Below are 12,978 nucleotides of genomic sequence, written 5' to 3'. Positions count from 1 at the left end.
TTGCGTTAGAAAAGCTACAGATTTACAAAGAACGTTATATATATATTTTCTTCTCTTCTGGACAGGCATACATGTATAATGATATTGTTTTTAAGGTCATTGTTACATTTCTGTTTTAATTCAAATACATTGTATTTACTGAGAAATTGTATTGATTGATTGATTTTGTCAGACAAAAATATGGCGATTCCAAAAGCACATCACAAAATAAAGAAATAAAAAACGTTTTGAAAGAAATTCAACCTGTTCCAACTTGACTTGACATGAGTGTTGATGTGTTCCACAATGTGGCAGCAGTGTAATAAAATATACACACAAACAAAAATAGTGCGTGCGTGCGTGCGTGCGTGCGTGCGTGCGTGCGTGCGTGCGTGTGTAGTTGTGTAGTGTGTACTGTATTACTACAGTAATACTGCATTTGTTTGTTATTAAACATGTGTTAAATCAACCATAGTGTGATTTATTTCCTGGAGGTGAGCAAACATGTGTTAAATCAACCATAGTGTGATTTATTTCCTGGAGGTGAGCAAATGCAGTGGAATGGACCCCCTGACCTGCAGTTTGATTTACGTATACTTCATTATATAACGGTGTTGCGCTTCGAAAATAGCCCAGTATAAATTAAGCAAGTGCACACTATGAATGTCATTCTGCCTGGCAAGGATGTTATTAGGGTTTAGACTTTCCTAAAAAACTAGTTTCCTTGAAATGTGACTGTACCAACGTATCTACTTTGTGTGTGTGCGTGTGCGTGTGCGTGCGTGTGCGCGCGTGCGCGTTTGTGTCAGTGAAAAAATATACAATACAACAATAAGTGAAAAACACTTTTACTGTAACAAATAAAGTAGCCTATAATGAACAGCCAATCTCAGTATTGTCTTTATTTCTGTGGTGACGTTGTAAGAAAACGAAACAAAAACAAAACTGCATTCTGTGGCCTTGTAATGATTCAAAGTATTCTATGTGAAGTATTCTTCAACTCATCAATGAAAACACAATAACTGCCGGGATGGACGTATATGTCTAGACTCAGAACAGTTGGATGGACGTATATGTCTAGACTCAGAACAGTTGGATGGACGTATATGTCCAGACTCAGAACAGTTGGATGGACGTATATGTCCAGACTCAGTACAGTTGGATGGACGTATATGTCTAGACTCAGAACAGTTGGATGGACGTATATGTCTAGACTCAGAACAGTTGGATGGACGTATATGTCTAGACTCAGAACAGTTGGATGGACGTATATGTCCAGACTCAGAACAGTTGGATGGACGTATATGTCCAGACTCAGAACAGTTGGATGGACGTATATGTCTAGACTCAGAACAGTTGGATGGACGTATATGTCCAGACGCAGAACAGTTGGATGGACGTATATGTCTAGACTCATAACAGTTGGATGGACGTATATGTCTAGACTCAGAACAGTTGGATGGACGTATATGTCTAGACTCAGAACAGTTGGATGGACGTATATGTCGAGACTCAGAACAGTTGGATGGACGTATATGTCTAGACTCAGAACAGTTGGATGGACGTATATGTCTAGACTCAGAACAGTTGGATGGACGTATATGTCCAGACTTAGAACAGTTGCGGGTCACTTATTTCTGTCCATAACAATGTGGCATTAAAGCAGCAAATGAGCAGCTCTGGCATGCAGAGGTAACTGGGTCACCAACCAACCATCTGTGGTCTAGTAGTGCAGGACCGTGCATCGTATATAGATATCATCATTCACTAGAGTACAGTACAGTACAGTTATATTCATAGGTCTTTAACAGGTGGTCCTTGGAGTTACTACAGGGGGGGCTGCCAAACCCCATCCACCTTTTACACATCCAACAACATAATAATAGATTTTAAATAGATTAATTTACACAATATACAATAAGTATACAATATGTAGTAGGCCTATGGCTCCCTGCTCAGCTAAGGGGTCCTTGGCCTGAACAACGTTGAAGACCCCTGGCTTAATTTATTATCATGCAATGACTACAGAGGAGCACATTTTGTATGTAAGGAAAACTAAAGCGAATATTATTTCACCGTCCTGTCTTTTTGTAACTACACTGTCAACTGTACTACTGTAACTCCCAACTTCAACTTCGTTGAGCCTGTAGATTTTCTATCTCCGCTAAATGTTCACCCCAGAAAAGGAATGCTATGGGGTTCAAGGTGAATATCCAGAGTTCTCAAATAAGCCACTCAGCCTTTGAAGAGCAAAATTAATTGTAATAACAACAACAAAGAAAAGAAAAAAATAGAATAATAAAGATGTGGTCAACAAATACTGTCATAATATAACACAATGTAACAAATAATCTATAGGACATTTTATGAGAATGTCTTTAAATCGGTCCTGTGGAGCAGGGGTGGGCAACTTTGACGATGGAGAGGGCCACAATATAGTTCCACATTCACTCCAGAGGGCCACAATATAGTTCCACATTGGGGCCACATTGCATATTTCTGTCATAGCAAAAATAGCCAATCTACAAGCTCAAAACCGGTCACAGTTGTAAAGCAGTTATTTTTGCTATATTGGAATTGAAATCCTGAATAAATTTGTTGCATTTTTTTAATTGGAATCCTGAAGTTACTTTTTTATTTAATTTCAAAAGCATTTAGTTATCTAACTTTATGAACTAAATACAAATACATTGGACAAAAAGACAAAAAGACAAACAACATCTTAATACTAGTCATTAAAGCTACATATATAGTGTAGACTGAAGTAATTCAAGCGGGTCATGTTTGCATGTATGGAATTATAACAGCTGAAATCAATAAATATATCAGTATTCTGATAATAACTTGCGGGCCACATTAAGTGATGGTGGTGCGTGGGGCCGGGGGGCCGCATGTGGCTCCCGGGGCTGCCAGTTGCCCATGTGCGCTGTGGAGGTTTTGTTCTTGCCATAGCTATTTAGTGTGATAATGGCGTTTGATAGCACAGGACACAAACACCATTGTCACACTCCATAGCTCTGGAAGACATGGTTCAGGATGGATGGACGGACAGACAGACAGACAGACTGTGAGAAGACTTTCTGGAGAAAGACAAAAAAAAACATAAAATGAAGGTAAGGTGAAGGGAATTAGTATGAGACATGAATAGCAGAGAAACAGAACAAAAAATAAAGACAGGCTGTAGATTTCACAAGAGAATGATTCATTATTTGAAGTACGCCTAGCTTGTGTGTGTTAGTCAGCCGGCTGAGTTTTCTATCAGGTATTTCAGGGTCAGGCTGCGACAAAACCAATGGAATGTTCATTATTACTGCTTTGAAACTATCCTAGACTATTAGTTAATGTGTCCCAATGAAAGCAGAAACTGGATGAAGCCATTTCAATTCGGAATCCAGCAATCTGTAGCCATTTTATACCAGAAAACGACAGTATGAAAAGGTTTCTAACTAAGCTGAGACTTATCTGTTGAGTGGGTATGTGAGCAGCTGTGTGTATATAAGTCAGACAGAATGAGATAAAAAATGAGAGAGGTAACAAGAAGCTATGTGATGTGTCCTATTCATTCACCACTGCTACCAGTATCACTGCCATAGTGCTATTTTGTAGACTCTATAAAGTCACTGTGCTGATTGCTGAAGATTAAACTTGCCAAAATTTAGACTATTAGAACAGAATTACATATTTATGATATTTCAGGTAAAATATGGTTTCAGAATGTAGTTCAAGAAACTAGGCTCAATTCCCTCGAAAAAGCCACAGTTCATTTAAATCTGAGTGAGATAGGACAAAAATGGTTACATAACATTTGTCTAACTCTCACGGTGATCCATGGATTCATTCGTTTTAGGCTACTGGGTATGTGCTGTAGGCCGTTCAATGGCAAGGAACCAACCCAGGTTTTGAAAGTATAGACCCCATCTAGCTCAGATCCAACCAACTCACCCCAAGATTCCACAGTGAACAGTAAGATCCTCTCTCTCCCTCCCGCCTCTTCTTCAATATCCAGTGGTCCGCCGTCCCCTGTCCCCTCTCTCCCTCTAACTCCTCTTCCTCCGCTCCACGGCATTTATGTCTCCAGGACAGGTCTCGTCCGTGTAGCACAGTTAAAGTCCAATCCAGTTCAGTTCAGTTCAGTCCAGTGATGAGTCTGCAGTCCTGCATGTGATGAAGGGTCTGGTGGTCCACGGTGCAACTGGTCCTAGAACTGTCCCGTCCTGAGCTCTTTATGTAGCCCATGAGGGGGGTTTGGACAAACAGACGGTTCCCCATCAGTGATAAGCTACAGCAGAAGTATTGATCGACCCTGACCAGAGGTAGAATGCGCAGGAGATGGTGAGCAACAGGGGAGAAAAAAAGATACTATGTGGTAACAGGGCCGCAATTCCCAGTCATTTTAAGTTTAGTGTCACATACCTGATTCTCACACTTTTAGATTTCAAGGACCACCCCCCAGTTTTATATAAATAATTAGATAATACTTCATACTTAAATGATTTTCGGAGATATAGATCCATAAGGATGGTTGGTTCCTAACTATCAATCATTTAGCTACAGATATAGGAACCCAAGCAACGCCCTCAAGGAAGGGCCCCCTGGGGGTCCTGGAACCCAAGCAACGCCCTCAAGGAAGGGCCCCCTGGGGGTCCTGGAACCCAAGCAACGCCCTCAAGGAAGGGCCCCCTGGGGGTCCTGGAACCCAAGCAACGCCCTCAAAGAAGGGCCCCCTGGGGGTCCTGGAACCCAAGCAACGCCCTCAAGGAAGGGCCCCCTGGGGGTCCTGGAACCCAAGCAACGCCCTCAAGGAAGGGCCCCCTGGGGGTCCTGGAACCCAAGCAACGCCCTCAAGGAAGGGCCCCCTGGGGGTCCTGGACCCCAAGTTGCAAACCAGGAACATAAACACATGCTATGACAAAAAAGGAACACGAACAAACACAGTAGAGTACGCTACAGCAAGGTCAGAGATTCACTGTTTATTTTTAGTTTTCCAGTCATAGATGAAACTCAAATATTATGTAGGATTTGTTCTGATTTCAACCAGTGTTTTGATTCCAGCTCACACATTGGATAGGCTACTTACCCCCACAAACACCTACCCTCTCCTTGGGTTTGATTGGCTTAATGTCTTTCACAATGTTTTCCACCATGTCCCCAAGGAACCATGCTGACTTTTTCGCAGGTTTCACTCTCGAACCCGACACTCAGATTCTAACCCAGCCGTCATATCGGTTTGAAAGGTCTGACCTTGCTTCATCCTCTGTAGCTTACAGTGTGGATGGTTTTTATTTGAATAATTATTTGAATTAAAGCTGCACTATTTTCTTGAATCAAATGTAATTTTGTCCAATCTGTATGGTTGGTTGGTTATACAATATAACTTATACAATTGTGGTGGTTGTATTTTGTACAAAGGTCATGTCTCACCTAGACAAAGGATCTGACACCAATTTTGACCTGATGGTCAAGATTCAATGTATCCCCTTGTGAAGGAAACCGGGTTCAAATACAAATACTTTGCTACAATTAAAAATGCTGTTCAAAAGGCCCATCACTTGTAACAGAATATAGGCTACTTCTACAGTGTGGTATATACTTTTAATTACGTAAAAGAATCGTAGTTCTTCTTCCACCACTGGAGTGTACGACTGTATTTGAAGTATTAAAGGGTTCTTGTGGTTTACCTGAGCTCAAATGTCCGCTCAGGTCACTCAGGTCAGTGCTCGGACGTAACCATGGATACCAGAGGCCTGTGAGACACTGTAAATAGTCCCAACTGGCTCCCATTTACTAGAACCGTCTTATCTTTCATAGGAAAACAGTGTAGCTATACCCAGTATTACACATTAGCTTTGGGTCATGATTTTACACATTATGTAGCAAGAAAGAACACAGTTAAACATAGAAGATTTAAGACATAAATCTACCTACACGTACATGTGACTCGCCATTAGCAATAATAAGGGCGGGCGCACGCACGCACGCACACACACACGATTTTGTGACATTTTTAAATCTATATTATAGTAGATTGAACTGGAGGAAGGGTTGGCTGGTGGTTTGTTTGTGACCAGATGGAGTGATTGGCTACATGGGGGCTTTGATAAAATGTCCCCGGACTGGCAGGGAGGTTTTTATTTGTTCGTCCTTGAAGCTGATAACTCCTAGATTGCCTGCAGTGTGAATGAACTGACGTCCCTTCACCACACATGTGCACTGAAAGAGAGATTGGGGAGAGAGAGAGAGAGAGAGAGAGAGAGAGAGAGAGTGTAAAGTATAGCAGTTATGAATAGCTCTAAAAGTGAAAATGAAGTTTTAATATAAACCTCATTTTCATCAGTCTCAAGAACTGCTAATGAGGATGAAATTAAACACCTGGTGTATTTCTACGTATACACTCATTGTAACACTAAGAATAAGGTTATATTGACTTCATTAATTTATACCATTCATTCGTGTTCATTTCAAGCACTGCATTAAATTGAGTTAAATGTGTTGTAGGGCGTAGGCCATAGCAAAGGCAGTCTGAAAACAGTCTACTGTACTTATTTGTACCTGGAGGGATCTGGCCTATGCCTACTACATCATCATACTAATTTGTAGAAACCAAAATTGTAATGTATTTAGTTTGTGTTGGCCTCTATGGTTCACTACAGAGGGGTCTGAGTTATTTTGGAGTGTTCACTGCTGAGTCATGGTCTGAGTCCACTTCAAGGGCTGAAAGGGTCCAAGTGTGTGAAAACACCACCTGTTTAATCTATTCTATAAATTTAAAGTTGTCTACCGGTATATGTCCTTGTATAGACATTCCTGACAGCATCACTATTGTTACAGGCAATGGTTGTCATCAGCGGAAATCAGAATTGTCAAGCAGTGAAGTCAATGGTTGACGTCAGCCCAAATTGGGATTATCTGGGGCAACGGCTGATGTCAGTGCACTCATGCAACACACCGACCATGCTGGGTACCGAAACTTGAATGCGCAGCACAATAACCCTGGCAATGCTGGCCAGGTTTATTAGTGCAGGGGCCAACACTGATATTTACATTAATTGGTACCACATAAGGTGACCGACTGATTTTTGTATTCCTACATGTCTCTAGTTTATATACTGGCCACTGAGCCAACTTGGGGACCCAACGCAGCTCCTCCAAGGAAAACAAACAAATTAACGGAGCTGAACGTGAATCCCCCCCACCGCCCACCCCTTTTTTTCCCCCCTCACTGTAGGCCTATATGTTTCTTTTCCCTTTTTACCTCCTTTATGATGAATTCCTGTTCTGTCTATAGAAGTGTCTATTTGTACTCTCTAAATGTTTTGATGATTTGAACATGGTGGACCCTATTGGAAACAAGTGTAATGCTTAATTGGGTCGTCCACTCACAGTTAACAGCCTTTGTATTGAGTTTGTGCTTGAAATGTACTGTAATTCTGCAAACTGTTAATAAATTCTTCAATCAATCAATCAATCAATGTTTTGTATGACGTCACTCCAAGTCAGGTTCACTACACTATTATACTAAAAAGGATAAAGATGAAGGGAAAAGAGACCTTTTTACAGGACAATAATGTTTCAAGTTTACACATAAAAATAAATTACATTAGTAAAAACTCACAGCCCCAGCGGAAAACAGCCTACACATCGTTGCATTCAAAACAGTTCTGTGGCACTGCCTCTCTCAGGTCAGATAGTCCAGTCTAGAGTGAGTTGCTTGACAGTCTTGATCAAAGACAACGACTTGAGAGACTCAAGCGTTGTGATTGATCAATTTCTCAAACTTGAGTTTGCAAGACAATTCATAGACAGTAGCAGTCTCACTAATGACCGTTCCACAGATCAACGCAACACAGCTTGAAAAGTTCTACATTTCATTTTTATTTGACCCACGTTATATGAATCACAAATACTTGCAAGTAGTGGAATCTTTTAACAAAAGTGATATTTCCCCACCATTAATAATAAAAAAGAAACACCCCATATAAAAGGACAAATCTATACTGAGCCAGCTTGGGTGGTGGTGGTGGTGGTGGTCGGAGAAAAGAAACAGAACAAGGAAGAAAGAAAGAGAGAATACTAAGAATGTAAAGTCTCAGCTTCACAGCGATCAATGTTTTCTACCTTAGCAGCAACCCAGATTTACAGACTATTTATACTTTGTCGTGTGCATCGTAAATAGCAGATCTGCAAGCTACAACGTGCCACAGATGCTTCACGTTGTGGCTTGTAGATCTATTTTCGGTGCACGACACTGTCACGCGACAGGAGCATAAATTAGGTATTACAAACTATGTATATTGCACCGAGTAAGTGCTCTGAATGAAAAATAAAAATAAAACAAATTCACATTCAAGTTAGAAGACATAAGACAGGCGACATGACCTTAAAGTGATCTATAAAGTGCCCTTTAGGTTCAGTTGTGTTAGAAAAAGGGGAGGAAAATGAACGCTAAAAAAAATGAAAACTTTTTTTTCTCCGTCTGTAAGAAACGTGCTGCTTTTATATTCAGTGGCAATCACAGCTTTCTTTTTCGCAAACACGCACACAGCCGCACACACATGGACATACATACACTTCATTCTCTGTGTTTTTCCATCATTAATACTTCCGTTAGATGACCAATGACCATACATACATGTTTATATATCATGAAAGAATTTCTTTTTTTTATAAGAATTTACAGCATTATGAACAGTTATAAGCATGACAATATTAATATAATAATCACTGTGACGCATATCTCTCGGACAAACTATCCCCATATTGAACTCTTCCCCTCCCCAAACCTGCGGCCCCAGAGGGATAATTACACTTCCAATTACCAAAGCAATCAAAGCAAACACAAGATACATCATCATGCCGCTTTAATAGCTCTTATGATAACCATTTTATTCAACATATTTTCTATCACCATGACAAATGATATGGATTCATCATTTCCCAAATTGGCCAGATTTACACTCCACACATTCCGTCTAGAAATGTCCAAATAGTAAACATCAGTATTCATCAGTACAAATGCATTGAGTATTTCCTGTAAGAACAACAACATTGATAAAAAAAAAAAAAAAAAAACTTTAAAATGAAGAGAAAAAATAAATCCTTTTCCTTTTTACTTTTAATATGAGATTATCAAACCATCAGTTGATACATTTCCTCATTTCTCAGTCCGTCCCAAAGAATCAATGTTAATCTGAATATACAACAACAGGCTGTAATGGTGAATGTGATCACAGAGTTGAATTGGATCACACGACGGTGGCGTGTTACTGTCTGAAAGGTTGCGTCAGATCTCCTGATCTGTGATTGGCTAACATTCCTAAGGTAATCCGGTGTTGGTGTGTGAGGATCTGAGAGGCGTGATCGTATAGTGCCCTGCCGTTACTGTTTTCCTTAGGGAGAAAAATAGTGCATGTAAAAAGCCACTTTAAGGCTTGATTTATACTTTGTTGGGCGTGGACGTCGCATGCCGAAGATATCCCATCTGCAAGCTCACAATGCGTTGCAGATTGGTTATTTTCTACACGCAACACCAGCGCAAAACTAAGTATAGATCGGACTTAAGGCCATGCTAAGACCCTTACAGATAGAGAAGGGTGCAAAAATACAGAGCTATACAATGTACACAAAGGATCTAATGAAATGTTATTAGTGTTTGTTTTTTTTTCCAGCACTGCAGATTTTCACAGGAACAGGAGAGGGAGGGAAAAAAAAGAGGCATACAGTGGGCAGTTGTAATCATTTGTAAATCATGCCTGTGTAGTAAATAGAATTCAGCCTTTCTGAATGGTGCAACACTATCCCCTCTCCCCATCCACCACCCATTCCATCCTATGCACCTGGAAAGAGTGACCGACGTACAGTACAAGGACGAGATAGGAGGACGTAGGGGTTTATTGGCTCGACGAGTCACTGCACACAGTCTCAACCCAGCGGCTCGTTCATACAGGCATACAGTACAACATGCTGGCACGGAACTGCTATACAGCCACTGTAAAAATGGCAGTGTGGTGACCGTTTCCCGTGACCGTGCTGTATTTGATGCAGCCGTGTTATTTATTTTTTTGGTGTTTTTTTTTTCCTTCTTTTTAATCGACCCCTTCGAAGCCCTGGGCGTTCTCCACGGCCATGAGGAGCTTCTCTCGCAGGTCCTCGAAGGACTCGTAGGTGGGCAGGTCCAATCGGTTGAAACTGAAAGGAGAACATATTAGATCAGATGCATTGCGGGGTTTGGGCGTGTTGGGATGCTATAAGCAGCACTGGTGCATGCATGTGTGTGTGTGCACGCATGAAAGCATGGTTGGTAATACTTGGTACATACCATGTGTGGGCTCTTGGCAATTTCTCTGGGGTCCCCCACTGCTCAATGGTAAACAGCTGAGGTCCATTCGAACCTTGGAGAGAGAGAGAGAGAGAGAGAGAGAGCATAACATTAACACTTAGACTGCTTAACCAGAGTTTCCCAAGTTTATTGATTTAGTCTTTGCTTGCTAAACCGAGTTCCCCCGAGTTTTCTTTTCTTGAGACTGTACTCTATTCTACGTCACACGCTTGCATCGGATTGGTTTGGGTGATTCTGTTGTGTTAACAAAACCAGACATTGATTTTACACAACAAAAGTAACCTGTGCCTTTTTTTCTTATGTTTAGATTTACAGATATGCTTTGTTTTATTACCAGGGTGAGAAATGTAACATTGATCACCAGCCAAAATGTAAATGGCACCGCTGTCTAAAAGCTACACAATTTGGAATTCCTAACCATTGTGTCTACCACTCATGCAAGAGGGAATCCGAATTGTAATTACAGTCGTTCACTAATGGGACTAAAACGTACTGAAAAAAAATAAAAATAACTAAAAATAATAATAACAACTAACAAAGTTCCTTCTCTGAAGGGTGACATGATAAAAATGTGATTAGTGACTAAAAGATGAAGAAGTATCCTGCTATTATAAAAGCCAATTCATCTTATAATCTTTTGGTAAGAATACAGTGCATACCGTAGAGTTCAGCAAAGCCATTCATGGGGACTCTGGATGTTCCTGTAACAAACTGAAGCAGACGGATCCTCTTCTCAGCATCCATCAACAGGACAACCTGAGCAGATCAAATGGGTCATCAATCAAAAATCAAACAAGAACATTGCATAACGCCACGTAGAGCTACAGTATAACCAATTTAGACCCGAGGATGAATCTGTGTGGCCTCATGCTGTAGCTTTAAACCACTTTAACCATTATTTTAAACTTTAGCTGCTGAAAAATAGTGCGACATAGATCTGCAATTTATTTATTTTTTAATCGTGAAAATGTGTGCAAATCTTTATACTCTTTCACAGCAAATGATTTTAAATATTAGCTTCTGGGGGGTCCCTGGAACAACATATGTTCAGACAGGGGTAAGCGGTCAAATACATATCATTCTGGGGGTCCTTGACACGAAAAGGTTTGAGAACCACTGACATAGAAACATAGGTTTTTCAGACAACTCTCAGGATTTAGACGACATTTGTAGAATCAGGTCCTATAAGGTCTTAATGGCATAAGCAACTCTTCTTTCTTCTTATAAAGGACATAAACAAACAGCAGTTGTAATGATGGATTTCCTTGTAACCGAGGCATAGGCCTGTATGAACAAACAGATGTTGTTTGAATCAGTCCAGCCCGTATGACCCTGTGTGTGTGTGTGTGTGTGTGTGTGTACGTACGTACATTTAAGGTGTGTGTGTATAAGCGTGCTGAACCAAGCTCCAGACAGCTGATAACTGGGGCAAGCGCTGCTCTAGTCTCTTTCATCAGAGCAAACACACTCGTTCATCCAAACAGACTTTGATCTTCCAAAGATTAGGCCAGAAAACTTGCCACTGGCCTGATCGTGGGGTAAGGGTGATGTGACTATTCTAGAGCCATTGCTTCCATGTTTCAAAGTACACCATGCCATACAATCATACATGTGCTTTTTGGACAAAATCCCCACTCCATCTTAGGAGAAAATGGACATTTTCCTTTCAAATTTGGACAAAATTGAATTGTGGACATGTTGCTGGCACCATTTCAGGTGAGATGGCTGTGGTCAGACCAAATAAGGTCTTATGTTCTGATCATAGAGCTATGACACACACACACACAGCATATTTACCTTCCAGAACCACTGTATGACAGGGTGATTGGGACAGTAGCCATTCTTATAAACAGTGTGTTGCCTCCAATCGTTGACGTCGACGTCCCCCAGGCCACACATGAGCAGCTGCACACACACACACACACACACACGCACACGCACACGCACACGCACACGCACACACGCACACACACACACACACACACACACAGTGAACAATCCCCTCAGACAGTGGTGGAAACGTACTACTGTATATTTCTTTTACTTAAGTAAAAGTATCAATACTGCAATGTAGAAACACACATGTTACAATACAAATGTATTGGCATCAAAATATACTTAAAAGTATCAAAAGTAAAAGTACTCATTATGCAGAATGTCCCATTTCACAGATTATCAAATGTATAAAACTCTTTTGAAAATAGCCACAATTTTCAAATACCAACGTTTAAATAAGTGTTAACATATGTTAATGATTTGTAATAATAATAATAATCCAAATCTACAAAGTAACTAGTAACTAATGTGTTCTAATCATGGTAGTGGAAAGTAAAAATTAGAGATGTAGTGGAGTAGAAGTAAAAGTATAGAAAATTGGAAGTACCTCAACATTGCGCTTGAGTAAATATACATATTTGTTACTTTAAACCACTGCGTTGAGACAGCAGTTAAGCCACTTGAACCCGACATGCTTTGTTGTACGACACTATAAAAAAAATCACACCCGTGTGAAGTGAGGGACGCTCTTATCATCGTATATCATCATGACGTAAAATAGACACTATGCCTATTTGCTCACACACTATGATGTAAATTCTCCATTCATTGTCAATGGGAATTCAATGTTTGTGTAGGACAAAAATCTACACTAATAGCTATTAATA

General features: G+C 40.5%; 1 protein-coding gene across 4 annotated transcripts in view; it reads right to left on the bottom strand.

Moving 5' to 3' along the window:
- Positions 1-8,830: 8,830 nt before the first annotated feature.
- nedd4l (NEDD4 like E3 ubiquitin protein ligase) overlaps positions 8,831-12,978 on the bottom strand; it is a 70,520-nt gene continuing 66,372 nt past the window's right edge. For all 4 annotated transcript variants that reach the window (XM_079523713.1, XM_079523714.1, XM_079523715.1 and 1 more), the window contains 4 exons: positions 12,113-12,220; positions 10,975-11,071; positions 10,295-10,367; positions 8,831-10,164 (listed from right to left, as the gene is read on the bottom strand). In XM_079523713.1, the coding sequence (XP_079379839.1) occupies positions 10,062-10,164; positions 10,295-10,367; positions 10,975-11,071; positions 12,113-12,220 (381 nt within the window). In that variant the 3' untranslated portion in view covers positions 8,831-10,061. The remainder of the gene's footprint in view (positions 10,165-10,294; positions 10,368-10,974; positions 11,072-12,112; positions 12,221-12,978) is intronic.

This window comes from Electrona antarctica (assembly GCF_951216825.1).
Source record: "Electrona antarctica genome assembly, chromosome: 16".
Classification (NCBI taxonomy): Eukaryota; Metazoa; Chordata; class Actinopteri; order Myctophiformes; family Myctophidae; genus Electrona; species Electrona antarctica.
Note: the sequence above shows the minus strand (reverse complement) of the source record. Positions and strands in the feature narration are given on the sequence as shown.